At 41.2% G+C, this 14,634-nt stretch overlaps 1 protein-coding gene across 2 annotated transcripts in view; it reads left to right on the top strand.

Moving 5' to 3' along the window:
- Positions 1–14,634, top strand: part of CHN2 (chimerin 2) — a 166,378-nt gene that overhangs the window by 88,875 nt on the left and 62,869 nt on the right. For both annotated transcript variants that reach the window (XM_072854053.1, XM_072854052.1), the window contains exons 4-6: positions 2,126–2,157; positions 5,300–5,413; positions 7,437–7,722. In XM_072854053.1, coding sequence (XP_072710154.1) covers positions 2,126–2,157; positions 5,300–5,413; positions 7,437–7,722 — 432 coding nt within the window. The remainder of the gene's footprint in view (positions 1–2,125; positions 2,158–5,299; positions 5,414–7,436; positions 7,723–14,634) is intronic.

Here is a 14,634-nt window from a genome sequence, read left to right as displayed (position 1 = left end):
TACTTTACCTTCTGTGGTGTAAAGGTTTTGTTTGGCTTTCTGTGGGAATGAAAGTTTATCTGTTTGTTCCTTGTCACCATTTTCATGTACTGAGTGGCCTTTGTTTCCATGAAAGAGAAGATTGCATGTGGTGGTCTCACCTAACCCAGCTTCTGATACCTGTTTTTTAATGAAGTTCCCAGCTAAATATATGCTTTGGGGGGTCATTAAGGTCTATAAGGATGACAGGAAGGTAGCACAGTTCCAAGATAATAAAGTCATGTAGCGCTACTAAAGATTAACATATGAACAACCTCCTTTCTGAGGTAATATGACCTTTTCTTGATTTTTCTTTACTTATAAAAATATAAAGTTAAAAAAATTGAATGCATACACTTCTTCTCTGAGTTGCCGTATATGCACATAGAAACACAGCACCTGCACTTGGCAATTGCTCTGATTTTGCTCTCTCTTCACTCCTGTGTTTGCTTTTTCCTTTTATTTCTGCCCCTCAGAGCTCAAAAATGTTTGCATCAAGGTATTATTCCTAGGCAGGAGTTTCAAGGGTATGATCCTGCTATCGTTAGTGCCGTGCTTGAAGAGAAATGCCGAGTGGGGAAAGAAGCACAGTAAGGACTTGATTGAACTCCCATAGGTCTTCCATTGAAGATTCTCATTATCTTGTACCGACTTTTTGTTCATCTTGCGCTGTATTGTAGCCTTAGTGGCTGCAGGGTAGAAAGTCAGCTGCTTCGGTTTAGTGCGTGGTGTGTGGATTATTGAATCAAAAATGTCACATTTATGCATCTGCTATTCAGAAATGGAAAACCGTCATCAGTGTAAAGTTTTTATGAGTGAAATAATGAGATACAATCAGAACAAGAACAAGGGTCCTTGTTCCCAGTCAGATAAAATGGTGACAATTCACGGGTTTTATCCTAAAGGATGAAACAGTCTTGAAACCACAATTTTTCTGCATGTGTGTCGCTATGTGTGAAGCAGGAATTCCATTGATATGGGCAGCTTTACCCAGGTATGCACTCACTCAGAGATATATATATATTTTTTTTTAATGATCAGGAGTCTTTACGTATATCTTGCGTTACGTTCTGTCACGCTTATGCATGAAAATGCTGGCTGCAGTTGCCGCCCGGTAAGATGACGCTATGGATGAGTGCCATAGCTGGAGAGCGAGCACCTCTTTATAACGACACTTAAACCATGCGTGTAGGTGAAGACGCCTTAAAATCTGAGAACGAACCTGTAAGAGCCAGCAGGTATGCAATGCTGGAAGGAGGCGGGCTGCGCGGGAAGGTAGCTCCGCGCCGGCCCCCGTGCGAAAGCTTGGGAAGCCGTGCCCCCTGCCGGCACCGCGGGCCGGTGCCGGGCCGCCCGGGGAGCCGGGCCGCCCGGGGAGCCGGGCCGCAGGCGGCGGGCGGGAAGGCCAAGGCTGGTGAAAGACGAAATCAGGGGCTGGGGAGCTTGCTTCTGGCGCCCGTGCCAAAAGATGGGGGTCGGAGAAACGAGTCGAAGTGTCAGACGCATCCCGAGTTGCTGGGTAAGAACGGGACGTGCCTGAAAGTTGGTTCAAAGCTCTTTAAAATGATTGGGAGTCCTTCCAGCAGCTTTCAGTGTACTTTGGATCAGGCCCGCAATCTCTTGAGACTTCAAGGAATTTAAGACTACATCTAAATCCAGAAACCTTGTTTCTCCCAAGAATATTAAGTTTTTTATCTTCGGTTAGTTGCCGTATGTAGGCAAAAAACGTTTTTAAGAAGCTAAAGGGGGTATAACAAAAATAGTTGTATTTTATGGTATAAATACTAGATTGGCAAAACTGCAGTAATCTATCCATTTGATCAGATTTTATACAATTATATGTATTCTTTTATACAATTATGTCTATTTTTTCACCATTAATATGTGTTATTCTTCCCAGAAATCCATCAATAAAACCAGCTCTTCTGTTTTCATTTCTCTATTCTTTTGTGTAGTCATGTTCCAGTCACGGTTTTGAATCTGCAGAATTTCATCCCTTAGATGGGTGCAGTAGTCCTCATTAATAATCAAGCATAATTTCTTTTTATGTAGTTTATTTAAAATTGAGTATGTTTTAAATATTTTTTTCCTTTCTTTCAAAATTTAGGTGGAGAACAGACCAAAGTATTATGGAAGAGAGTAAGTATTTTCCTCTTTATGTATCTGTTGGGTGTATCCAAAAGTCGTTGTTCTAGAACTAAAAACAAAAGACACAGTGGAGGTCTGATAAAATATTTTATTTTACCTTTCACTTCAACTGGGAGCTAAATATATTGAAAGCCTATAATTTAGCTGTGTTACAGTCCAGTACTGCTGCTCACAATCCATGGACTGTGCTGCTATGTGAGCCTGCATGTTTATTTTGCTTTTCTCAGGACAGTTTGGGAAAAAAATGTTGTCTGGAGTATTTCTTCCTTTTATTTTGGTTGTCGCTTTAACCTCCCAGTGGTCCTGCAATGGCCTGGGGAGGAGAGAAGCAGCTTGCCTCTCTCACTGCCTTTTTGTGTATGTTCCTATACTTTCACCACGCTACGTGGTTGTGGAAGTATGCGTGTCTACTACTGCATGTGTAAATGCTGTTCTCCCTGCTAAAGTTACGAGGTCCGAAATACCCAAGGAGGAGGTGTATTTTTGTTGTGAGGAAAATAATGGACCACTAGAGTATAATTCCTTTGTGCTCAGCAGTCTTCTTGCCAATAAATAGCTTGAAAGGGGCTGGATCCTACATTGGCATGGAGATTTGGGCAGGTGAAGTTGCAGGGCATAGCTGCTGCAGCAACAACCCAGATCTGGTATTTGGCCTTTGCTAGAGTAATCTGCTGAGGCCCTAGCCCTTATCACTAGCTAAATTACTTAGATCCCATGTTCTGTTTTTTCTTCCATCCCAGACATATCATCTGTGTTTAATGATCCTTTTCTACCATCGAAAACCTCAAGAGCCAGTAGCTTTGCCCCTAATTACTGAAGTTTCATTTTTTAAATACTATCTTTGACAACAGGGAATTCAGATCTAGCCACTAGAGTACAACAGAGCTGAAGACAGTACCTAGCTGAGTAACCCATCACACTTCCTACAGCAGGACTTGTAAAACGATTACCGCAATCTCTTATCCAGGAGCCTGCCTGGCTGTTGACATACTCTGGGTTTGTGGGGCAGCAGGACTGGCAGGAACTGTAAGAAATCACCTTGGTGAACCTGCCCAGGCAAGATCACGTTAGTTGTTATCATTCAGAAAGAAGATTTCAGAACCACTGGGACAGTCCTATAAAAGCAATTGACTCAGTGCTCAGTAGTGCTTGGAAAGATAATCAGGAATTTCTAGGGAAAGAAACAGAAAAAAACATAATTATATTACTATATGAATCTGTGACGTGGCTGCATTTTAAACAGTGCACGTAGTTCTGGTCCCTCTCTACCCCTTCTTCCTCCCTCCTCTTTAGAAAGGTTATAGAAGAAATGAAAGGTACAGCAAAGTGCAACTACGGTGGAGCAAAGGGATGCAACTCCTAACATAGGAGGAAGATGAGCAGGTCTTCCTCAGTGGGTGTCCAAGAGAGGGGACATGCACAGCGTCCCTCAAGTTCATTGCCACGGGGTGCTGTGGAGGCCGAAAGCGTAAAGATATTAAAGGGTTTACAAGTGAGATTCTCAGATTCACGAAGGATAAGGTCACAGCTGATCGGACACAACTTCTGGCTAAACCAGTGATGGATGGACAGGGATGTGAAGTGAAAGAAATATGTCACTGTTTCCTGTACTCTTTCCGTAAGCATTTCTTGTCGGCTGCTGTCAGAGGCAGGCGTCTGAGTTCAGGGGATCTTGTACCATGTACAAGCTGGTTTTATGCCTTTATAAAAATGTACCAAAAATATCCATGAGAAAGCTTGGATTACCCAGTGCTTACCGCCCATGGTTAAAGAAATTTCACACGTGCCCCAAGTATCCTGTCCCAGTGATTTCGTAAACTGATCACCAGGAGAGCTTTTTTCCTAATACCTAACCTAAAGCCTGCTATATTTTATAATGAGCTTCTGGTGGCGAATAGCTTATGCTCATTATTTTTAACTAGAGTTATGAATTGCCATGAGTTTACTGATAAAGACATGCTTAAATTATGTCATCTAGGGGATGCTCGTTTCAATCTGGATGTGGCACTAAATGAGTGTGTCCCCCACCAGTAGAGACAGAAACTATGAATCCATTTACATCATTTTGAATAGAAAGTCACTCTGGAAAGACCACCTAAACCTAATATTTCCAACATGTAATAGTTGTGAAAAGACAACGTAAAGAGAACAGAACAACAATTGCATTTACACCCGATGTGTTTTTCTTGTCTTTCGCTACCAAGCCAGAGGCAGTGTTAGAAATGTGCCACTTCATATGTATTGTCAGAAAAGAGAAAGTGCTGAAGGCCAGTACATTTTAGTGGCTTTTTTCAGACAGCAGCAAAAATAGAAACTTTCAAAACCTCTGAGGAGACCCTCGGAGACTTATCAGCTAGCAAAATGCACGTAGGAGTTAAGACTCAAACTGCTGTAAAGACCGCATTTGTACTTATGGAAAGATCACCGCTAAATATTGATTATTGTAAGGTTAACTGTGCATCCTAGGGTCTCTTTCTTTCTTAAAATAGCAATGACAAAAGAATCAGAGAAGTATTGCTTTTTTCCAACACTGAATGAGGCACTCATTGAAACAAAGAAACCAGTATTTTTCTAAGGCTACTCTGTATCTTCTTCTACTTTAATATATGCAGAATAGAATTTTGAATAATTGTTGCCATTTTTTGTCTCAGTTCCCCTTACAAATTTGAGGAAGCAATGTTAATATAAAAATAAAGCAAACTGATAATAAGAATAACATCTCATTTTAATTTTAAGTCATCTCCATTTAAAAAAATAATGCCTTTGTGCCTGGTTTTCAATTCTGTCATAAGGCCTCCAGAAAGAAAACAAGGAAGAGGGGCATACACTGGTAGAAGAGAAAAAGTTGTGAAAAGATGGGGCATTTACAGAAAAAAATCTTTGGGTGCGGTTGAAGTGTCATACTGGCTTATACTGACTGAAACTGCACATACAGTGTAATTTTTGTTTTGCCTCTATGCTGGACTTGCCCAGGCTGGGTGACTGTACTGCCACTTTTAGATGCTTGGAAGCTCTCCTGATGGCTTAGACCACGATGCTGTGCAGTCCAGAAGTTTTCAAATGGTTTCTGGGGTGGAGGGAGAGATGTTTCTGGTCGGATTGTTCTGTAAGTCACTGAAATGTCTTCCCTTAGGTTTCACGGGATCATTTCTCGGGAGCAAGCAGATGAAATACTTGCTGGCATAGAAGGAGCATATATTCTTAGAGAAAGCCAGCGGCAACCTGGCTGCTATACTCTTGCTCTCAGGTAAATGTTGTTTTGATAGAGCCTTATAGTTCAAATGTAAATGTGTTTAATGGAGGGGTTTATATCAGTCCCTTTTGAGTGAAGTCTACGTCCACCGTTACTTAATACCCTTCATGGTGTCAGAGTGATTTTACAGCCTCTTGTCAGCAGTTTGACCATCGCGGTACTGTGGCAATTCAGTCACTCCTTTAGCACTTGGCTAGGAAGTCCCTTTTCAGAAGCAGACTGTGCCCATTTTCAAAATTTCTGCTACCTGGAGTTGAGTGTTGTCAAGATGGAGCTTCTCCTTGAAAACTGGTAAGAGATGTGAGTACAGAACAGGGGAGTGTCCTGCCTGAGGGCACAGCCAGGTTGTCCTCTGAGCTCAGAGATGTGTTGTACACAAACATCGGCAACCTTCAGCGATAATAACCCTGGATAAACCTGGAAAATCATGAAGTCCAGTGGCTGACCAGCTGTCAAAGGCAGCATACTGGACTTTAGTTTTCTTCCCTAACTGGAATTCAAGCTCGCTGTAGAAACATAGTGTGAAGCATGGGATGCTGCTGCTCAAAGAAGTAAGAGTCTGCTATTCAACTGAATGAAAAATTAAGTGGGAGCCCAAGCTAAAACCTCAGTGCCCCTCACAGGTGCCTTTCCTTGAAAATACAGCCGCTCCTGGCTTAGCTGCGCCATTCAAAACCTGCCCACGCAACAGTCTTAAAGCTGCTGTGGGTTAGTGGCAAGAGGACAAGGTATTCTATTGGGTTTTGGCCAAACTCCTTGGCAATATTTTGCAATTTTTCTAGCATTATTACTTCTGTGAGATATACACAAAATAAAAGCCTGCATTTTTACCGTTCTGCTGGTAAGCCAGAAGGAAGACTCCTTTAAGGAGTTACCCCAAGTAGCTGTGATTGATACAGTGCTGAAATCATCCTCAGAATTCGTATTGATGTGCAGATGGTAGAGCTGGAAAAGCTGGTGAGTCATGCCAACTAAAAAGTGGTGTAAATTAAAAGCAACTTTTGTCAGCTGAAAAAGAACAAATGTAATTTTTTAGGGTTTTGGAGAGAGATTTCAAAAACAAGACTAAAAAGAACGACTAAAGGATGGGGATTATGGCAAAGTGCCTGTTGTTTTGACACAACAGCGTGATTTCTAAATCCATCTGGATAATTATTTGTAGAATCAAAAACTGAATTTGATTATAAATTGGGAATTCATATGAAAAATGTGGGCGAAAAAATAAGAGGCTTAAACAAGTTGATTTGAATGCCCAGCAAAGTATGCAGAGACATGCACATTTGATGCAATATAAGGACCATTTAACCCAATGTCATATCTTTGAATCCTTTAATCAAGAATGGGATTCCAACCTCCGTGTTATAAACTGAATGTGCTACTACAGCACTTTGGTTTTTAAAACACTTTGGAAAAAACCCATAGATTACACCTGCCATAAATAGGGCCAGAGTTATCCCACAGAACTTTGGGTGTTTAATTGGGCCCCTGAATTAGGAGCTCAGTCTCCCTGGCTTCCTGCCAGAGGGTGATTCAGACCTTTAGGATTTGAATTACTTGCTGGAGATGCCCATTTCTCTTCATTGACTGTAAATAGGCCCATGGTTGTTAAGCATCTGCTTTCTGCCCCTCAAAAATGTTTCGGGATGGAAGAGCCCTTAACACAATTATGCATCCCGGTGTAAGGTCTTATCAATGCAAAACATGCCTTTCTGATCACTGCGGTAGTCCTTTTAGGATTTAGATTTAAACCACATACATCTGGGTCACGTAGCTTGTTGTGGAGACTTGGTCTCAGTTCTGTACCCCAGTCCATGTGATGCCGTCAAGTCTGGGTTTGAACTTGAGTTGGTCTCTCCACAGAGATCCAGTTGCAGTTGTGTGCATATTCCATATGTAATCCAGACATATAGACTTGTCAGCAAAATTACCTCCTGAGTGTTTTGCCAGTATGAATTATCTCTCTCACTTTTCCCTCTCTCTCTTTCTTCTCTCCCTCCTTTTTTTCTGGTATTTGCAGATTTGGTAATCAGACCTTAAACTACAGGTTGTTCTATGATGGGAAGCACTTCGTTGGGGAGAAAAGATTCGAATCAATCCATGATCTAGTTACAGATGGCTTGATAACATTGTATATAGAAACAAAGGCTTCTGAGTATATTTCCAAAATGACAACAAACCCCATCTACGAACACATTGGATACGCCACTTTGCTTAGAGAAAAAGTGTCCCGGAGGCTGAGCAGAACAAAAAACGAATCAAGAAAAGCAAGTGTAACGAGTGAAGAAAATACCCCGGTTGAAAAGGTAAGTGCTCAGTTTAAAATTTTGGCAACTAATACCAGTCTTTCTATCAAAGCTGAGAGAAAAAAGTGTTTTGTCTAAAGACCTGTTTCTCTTTTTCTATACTTCATTAAATATTACTATCCCACTGAAAAGTTTATATCCTGTTAATGTGATCTTGGCTCCAAACTAATATTTGACTGGAGCTTATGACGAAAGCTTTCTAATAAGTACCAAATGCAAATGTTTTCACTGTGTAAAAATATATATATATATACACACCATCTAACTTGGGAACTGCATCAAAAATTGTTCACAAGTTATGTTTCTTTGTCCATATATATTCACGCATATTCCGCAGTAGGATTATGAAACTGGTTCCCACTGACCCTTCACCACAGCTCAAGTTTGTTATCTTGCCATTCACAGTACAAAGCTCTTCTTTTCTGCCAAGTCTTTGGTGGATGGGTCTCAAATTGGGATATTGTGTGTTTTCTTCCCTTTCTTCTCGTGGGTCTGAAATTGGGATATTGTGTTGTTTGCCTTCCTTTCTTCTTGCTCTTCTGATTTGAAGTGAGCTTTCCTTGATCTCCTTCTCTCATGTGCCTTTATCCCATAGCATTATATGGACTAGGACTTATTTACATGATGATAAATTGAGAATTTCATGCAGTTAGCAGCCATCTGAAGATGTAAAATTAGAAATTCTTTTACATATGAGGAACAGTCTTGTAAGCAGTGACATATGGATATTTTCATTTCCCAGGTGGTAAGGCAGCAAGAACTGTAAAACAAAACGTTTTTTTTTTTTCAGTCCAGTGTTTGTGCTGAATTGAATTTACTGACATTAGTAAGCATACTTCTGCAGCGTGACTGGTGATTTTAGTGTTCAGTGTGCTGGCTAGCTAGTTGGCAACTAGAGCCGGTTTGTATTTGGGAAGCAGGGAGTGAATCTGCTGTCATATAGTAATATTGAGCATGAAAAGACATCAGCTTTTTTGTGTGTATCCTCATCACTCTAGGACACTTCTAGCATAATTATCTGTTGGTTCACATATCTGCATTGGCTGATTATATACTGGTTTGGATTTCTCAGTAATAATAACTGCCTGAGTAACTGACCTGACATATAAACCTATTAATCCTCTATTACAAATTGATTCCATTAACAATGACATTTTTTAGGAAGGCATACTGCCACAGGGAAGTCCTTTGGAGAATGGCACAGCACAAGTCCTCCATTCCAGTTTTATTTCAAAATGATGACAGTGATGACGATAGTTTTTGGTTCAATTGGATGGTATTGTAATATGCAAGAGGAGTGCATGCCATTGAGACAGGTTTTGTGCTCATTGAGTTGATTCCTGTGACTGGACACTGGTTGATTTTGAATGCTGTAACACGCACGAGAAAGTGAATTTTTACTTTATTTGAGGCACAATAAGAAATAAACACAGTGCAGTGGGACAGACTTTTTTGTGTAGGTGTTTTTGTGTAGGTAGGAGAATGGTCCAGAGGATGTTCTGGAAAAGTTTATTTTATATCGAGAGAATACTGGACCATCATTGGGATGACTGTAAATATTATTACATGACTGTAGAATAATAAAGCAATCATGACAGTTGAAAATCATGCTACATTCTGTAGGAAATCAGGACAATTATTTTTTTATAGGGAAAAACACAATTTCAAAATTGAGTTCCGTTTTACTTACAGTTCTTGCAGTTGAGGAGCAATGGTCTTTTGTATCTCTCAAAGTGCTCCTAAAGACTTCAGAGGGCTTTCTTCTAGTACCATATATTTCCTAACAGATTGTGTTTTCTGTTGTACTTGGGGTTGGATGTCATTTTTCAGGCTGGGCAGTTTTGAGTAAGTACTGTAAAAACTCTTTTAGACCGACAGAAGAACTGTTGCTGAAGGGGCCCCTGCCCTTTCTCCTTCACCACCTCCTTTTTGCTGACATATGGTTTTATGCAGCTACACAGTAGGTGGCACTAGAAAAGTGGTCCAGATTAAAACTAGCTCAGCCAGAAGAAAAACCATGTGCATTTTCAGCCAGGTCTGCTACCTGATCCACCTCGTATGAGTGGAAAGGCAGCACAAAGCAGAGGGCAAGACTTTCTTCTGATGACAGCTCAAAAAATGATGATATGGGCTTAAAGTGACTGTAGATCTGCATCCTTAATTCCAGGTAGCTGTGCTTGAAAATGTTTGAACTTGATGTAACTTGCTGTCAATAGTGAAAATACACCTCTGGACCTCATTAGCGATTGGATTAGAATCATAAAATCATAGAATCGTTTAGGTTGGAAAAGACCTTTAAGATCACCGAGTCCAACCATAAACCTAACGCTGCCAAGTCCACCACTAAACCATGTCCCTAAGCACCACATCTACACATCTTTTAAATACCTCCAGGGATGGTGACTCAACCACTTCCCTGGGCAGCCTGTTCCAATGCTTGACAATCCTTTCAGTGAAGAAATTTTTCCTAATATCCAATCTAAACCTCCCCTGGCACAACCTGGGGACATTTCCTCTCATCCTATCGCTTGTTACTTGGGAAAAGAGACTGACTAGATCTTCTTTTGTATTGCAGCTGAATGAAATTGAAGTGTGTAAAGTACTATTTACCTCCGAGGTGGGTTCATGATGCTTCATGATGTGAAAGGCAGTACCGCAGGTCCTTACCCTACAAGGATTAGTGCTCATCTAAATTTCTGTACATGCAGGCAGTAGCAGCCTGCAAGACTGGGCTGCGTGGCTGCACTGTCATGTAAAAATAGCTGGCTTCAGCTAAGCCATTACGTTGTTGGCAACCCTCTCTGCCTTCCTCCCACTGAGGGGAAGCAGCAGAAGGAGGAATAGCAGCTGTTTCTAACATAGAGCAATCACAGCTACAAGAGGAGCGGGGCTAAATAGGCAAGGTGATCTGCTCTCAGGCTGAAGACCTGCCGTAGCAGCTGGGGCCTCGCTATTGATGGTTGAAGCTCCCAATGGGCTTCTCTACTGGTACCAGTAGTTTTCCATCATCTTATGGAAAATGATGTGAAAAAAAGGTTACTTCAGCTAAATTATTAGCAACTGAAAGAAATTCACAGAAGTCTATATGGTGAAGCCTGCCATGGTTGCTTTTGCTTCATATGTTCCTGAGAGAAGCTCATGAGAGGCTTGGGTAGCAGACAAAGACTCAGGGGTCATCATTCCCATTTCTTCCTCACAGTAACCTCAGATAAAGTATGGACTGGGCTTTGGAATAAACTGGTGAAATACCGAGCATTTGTCAGTAATAGCATATAGGGACAGAGGAGGATAAAGGGAATTTAATGTTTGTTTTTATATAAACTTTAGAAGTTCTCTGAAATATAAAAATAATATGGGGAAGTGGTAGTTCAATGGGAGTTGTATCAGATGTTTTGCTTGAGGCTCTCATGTGTTGTACAGCATTTTAGACAAAGGCCATGGTCGGCCCACAAATCAAAACCTTCACCCACTTCAATTACTCCAATAAATTTCTGACGCCTAGAAATAAGTGAAGGAATATTCAGTATTCTTTGCTTCATGTGTGAAAAATCATTGCATTTGTTTTAAGGTGCGTTTTCTCTGGCCAACTGAACAGGTAAATTTTTTTTTTTTTTTTATAATTGAGCTGGTTCATTTGAAAGTGCTGTCTGGAGTATTTTGAATGTTTCAGAAATCATGGAGTGGGGGGGAAAGCTGTACATGCAGGACAGAAACTTCCGTTATTTTTCAAGAGGAATGTGAGAATTCAGCGCTCTAAGGTTAAGCATCAGTACTCCTCTTATAGATTAGGCTTTTTACAAGTGAGATTTTGTTTTATACTGAAACCAATTACAGAGTGTGAAAGTGCAGCTGAAGGCATTCGTCTCCTTAGCGGGTTTGTTAACACAATCCGGGGAGTCTGCTCATTCTGTCACGTCCCACGTTGACAGCAGGGTTTATTCAATGTCTCAGTCACTCCAGTGCTGCCGCTCCCCGTGGGGTAGGTCGATGGAAGGGGGCCACCAAGGCACGGGCTGGCGGGAGGAGCCAGCATTCGGATGAAATGTCTTGGTACTGCCTGGGGTACCTGTCTGTTCCCATAATGATAATTTCTTCGAGGTTGTAATTAGTGGAGTCATGCCCATTCCAGAAGGGGGGTGTGATACATGGGCTGGATTAAGCTGTTGTTGTTCATGTCTTTTATCCAACATTTTTTGTAACAGGCCCGAGAAAACGTTTATGCTTTAAGATACTTAATGTTGACATTTCATCCGAAAGTTATTTCTGTCTAGCTTTAAAGAGGTGCTAGATTTGTAGACACAGATTCCAAATTTTAGTCCAAATAGTTTAACAGATTTTTAATTTGAAAGGAGCCACAATGATTTTTAGGAATGAAGTGTTGTGGGAGAACAGCATGCTGCAAATACTTTCTTAGCAGTGTGGGCAATTGTCATTTTAATGGGATCCAGCTTCAAAAAGGATTTTGGACAGAGAAATAGTGTTTTGTGCAAAGAACATTTGAAGATTGTATGTTGTCTGTTTAGGGTTGTGATTTAAGCTTGGGCAAGTCGTGATCACCTGGTTCATGTTCGCTCTGTTTATGGAACGCTGTACTTGTGGCAAATGAACGTATACTAGAAGGCATAGGGCAGATAAGTACCTGGTACTAGTACGTACTGTAATTAATTATCAGTAATTCACATTACTGGTGAATGTGGGAGAAATGTAACTTGCTGTAAGCAATTAATCTTCACATGTAGGAGAGAGAAAACTGCAGAGTCTTGTCAGTAAAATATGTAGTTCTGGAATGTTTATCACTATCATAGATCATGTTATCCTGCAACTGCTGCCTTTACTGCATCAGTGGTCCTTGTGTCCCAGGCTAGGAGAAAAAATTCTTCCTTTCTAATCCTACATTGGCAAGTGTGATTTGGGAAAATATATTCAAAGAATTGAAATGTTGGAAGTAAATGCAAGCTGGAGTTTCGTGAATCTTCTAAGGAGGTAAAAGCTGTTACGGTTGCTGATGAGAAACCATCCTGGTTTCTTGCTCTTGCACTTTCATTCCCACTCCTATGACCTGCCCTGTGCACTACCACAGCCACCCCGTGCCTTGAGTGAGACCCGGATGCTGTGACACAGTGCCCTGTGTCAAGCAAAGGCTGTGCCCACACCTTGTTTCTTTGCTATGCTGGTCTTACACAGGAGCAGTTCCTCAGTTTGGGTTGCCTTATAGCTCCTCAGGTATTCACATTAGCACAGGGGATGTGGTGAGAACAGCAGGCTGGAGTTAAAGAAAAGCTTTGGCAGCGGTTGAGCTTAAAGTATTCGCAAAAAGAATGATCTTAACCTATCTGACAGAGGACAAACTGTTCGTAAACGCGGTAAAGATTAAGGAAGGTTTTGTCAGTGCCAGGTCTCCGCTTACTCGGATCCTGGCAAAGCTCCCATCAACTTCTCTCCAAGTAGGATCTGGCTCAGTCAGTTCAAACATACCGGTTGTACATGAAATATGAGTTTGCTTGGAGCCTGGGCTGGAGTGCTTGTTCTGCTTTCTGATTGCAAGTACATGCCAGGAGCAGCAAGAGGCATTTAACGATGATGGTCGGTAAAGAATAGTGAGGCAGTTGAGCTAAACCAAGAGTGAGCTGTATGTGGAGTCTTCACTTAACAGCACAACAGTGCAGAAAACTGTGTATTGCTGCTTGACATGGTAACCTCTCTATCTGTTTTGTTGGAACTCATTACCGGGCACTTAAGTGCAAATGACAGAGCCCATAGTTAATACTGCATCTAGAATGAAAGAGCTGAAATGATAAGCATATTACAGAGCCTGGAAGGTTGCAGATTTCCTTGGCAGAAAATCTCACAGAAATAATAGACAGATAAGAAAGCTATTCCTATTAAGGCAAAGGTGACAGAAAAGGAAAAATAACTTTGCTAGAAGTAGGAGTTGGTATTACTGTCTTCCTTAGTTATGCTGCTCACACACAGTTTCCCACAGAAGAAAATGCAGGACTTCCAGGAAAGACTGTTTTCTAATATCCTTTAGTTGGAGATGTGATCTGGTTATAGAACTAAATTTTTTAGGGGCACTTCAGTTTTCCTTACATCAAAACTGCACGGGAGACAGATAATTTTAAGAGAACCTCTGGTTTGGTTCAGTTTTTGTAAGTATTTACCCTTCTGCATTGTTATTCACACCACGTCCCTTTCTGAAGGCCTTTTAGCCTCATCTTACCACTCCATTTTTGTCTCTTCATTGAATTTTCTACAGGTACTGCTGTTAGCCAATGATAAAGAAATCCTTTCAGTCTTTCATTTATTCATTATTCTTCCCATTCTGCAGCTCCTCTAAACCTCTAATGATCCTATTACAGGTTGCTAGCTAGTGTTTAACTCTCTGCTGGGTTGTCTATCTAGATATTGAGCATGTCCTTCCACACGAGGGCTGCAGGGTACTGTGCTGTCCTAGCAGCGGATCACGGGGTTAAGAGGCTAGTGAACAGAAATATCTGTTCCTGCAGACTCTGGGCCGGAACCGCACTGATAATTTGACCTGGTGTGTTTTACATTGCCTTCAACTCCCTGGTTTCTGCAACATGCTTCGTCAGAACAAACTAAAATTTGTTCTACAGGGACATCAACAACACATCACCTTCTTTTATTAGGGGTTATAGTTTCACTCCTATATGCATATCCACAGAATTCACAAGGGACTCCTCCCCAGCTTATTTTCCCTGGAAGGTCCTCAGACACCACACTGATAAGCAGCAACATAAAGCCTGTACACGAAGGTGGCCCTTATCTGCAGATTTCAGTAATACATGCAGTGATAAAAGGCATGTGGCATTTTTGCTGCTAGAAGCAACAAACTTATACATCAAAATGACTGTGGGAGTAATTAATTCCTTTCATCAATCACTCAGGCTT

Source organism: Ciconia boyciana, chromosome 2 (assembly GCF_034638445.1).
Source record: "Ciconia boyciana chromosome 2, ASM3463844v1, whole genome shotgun sequence".
NCBI classification, from domain to species: Eukaryota; Metazoa; Chordata; class Aves; order Ciconiiformes; family Ciconiidae; genus Ciconia; species Ciconia boyciana.
This window is presented reverse-complemented; position numbering and strand designations above follow the sequence as displayed.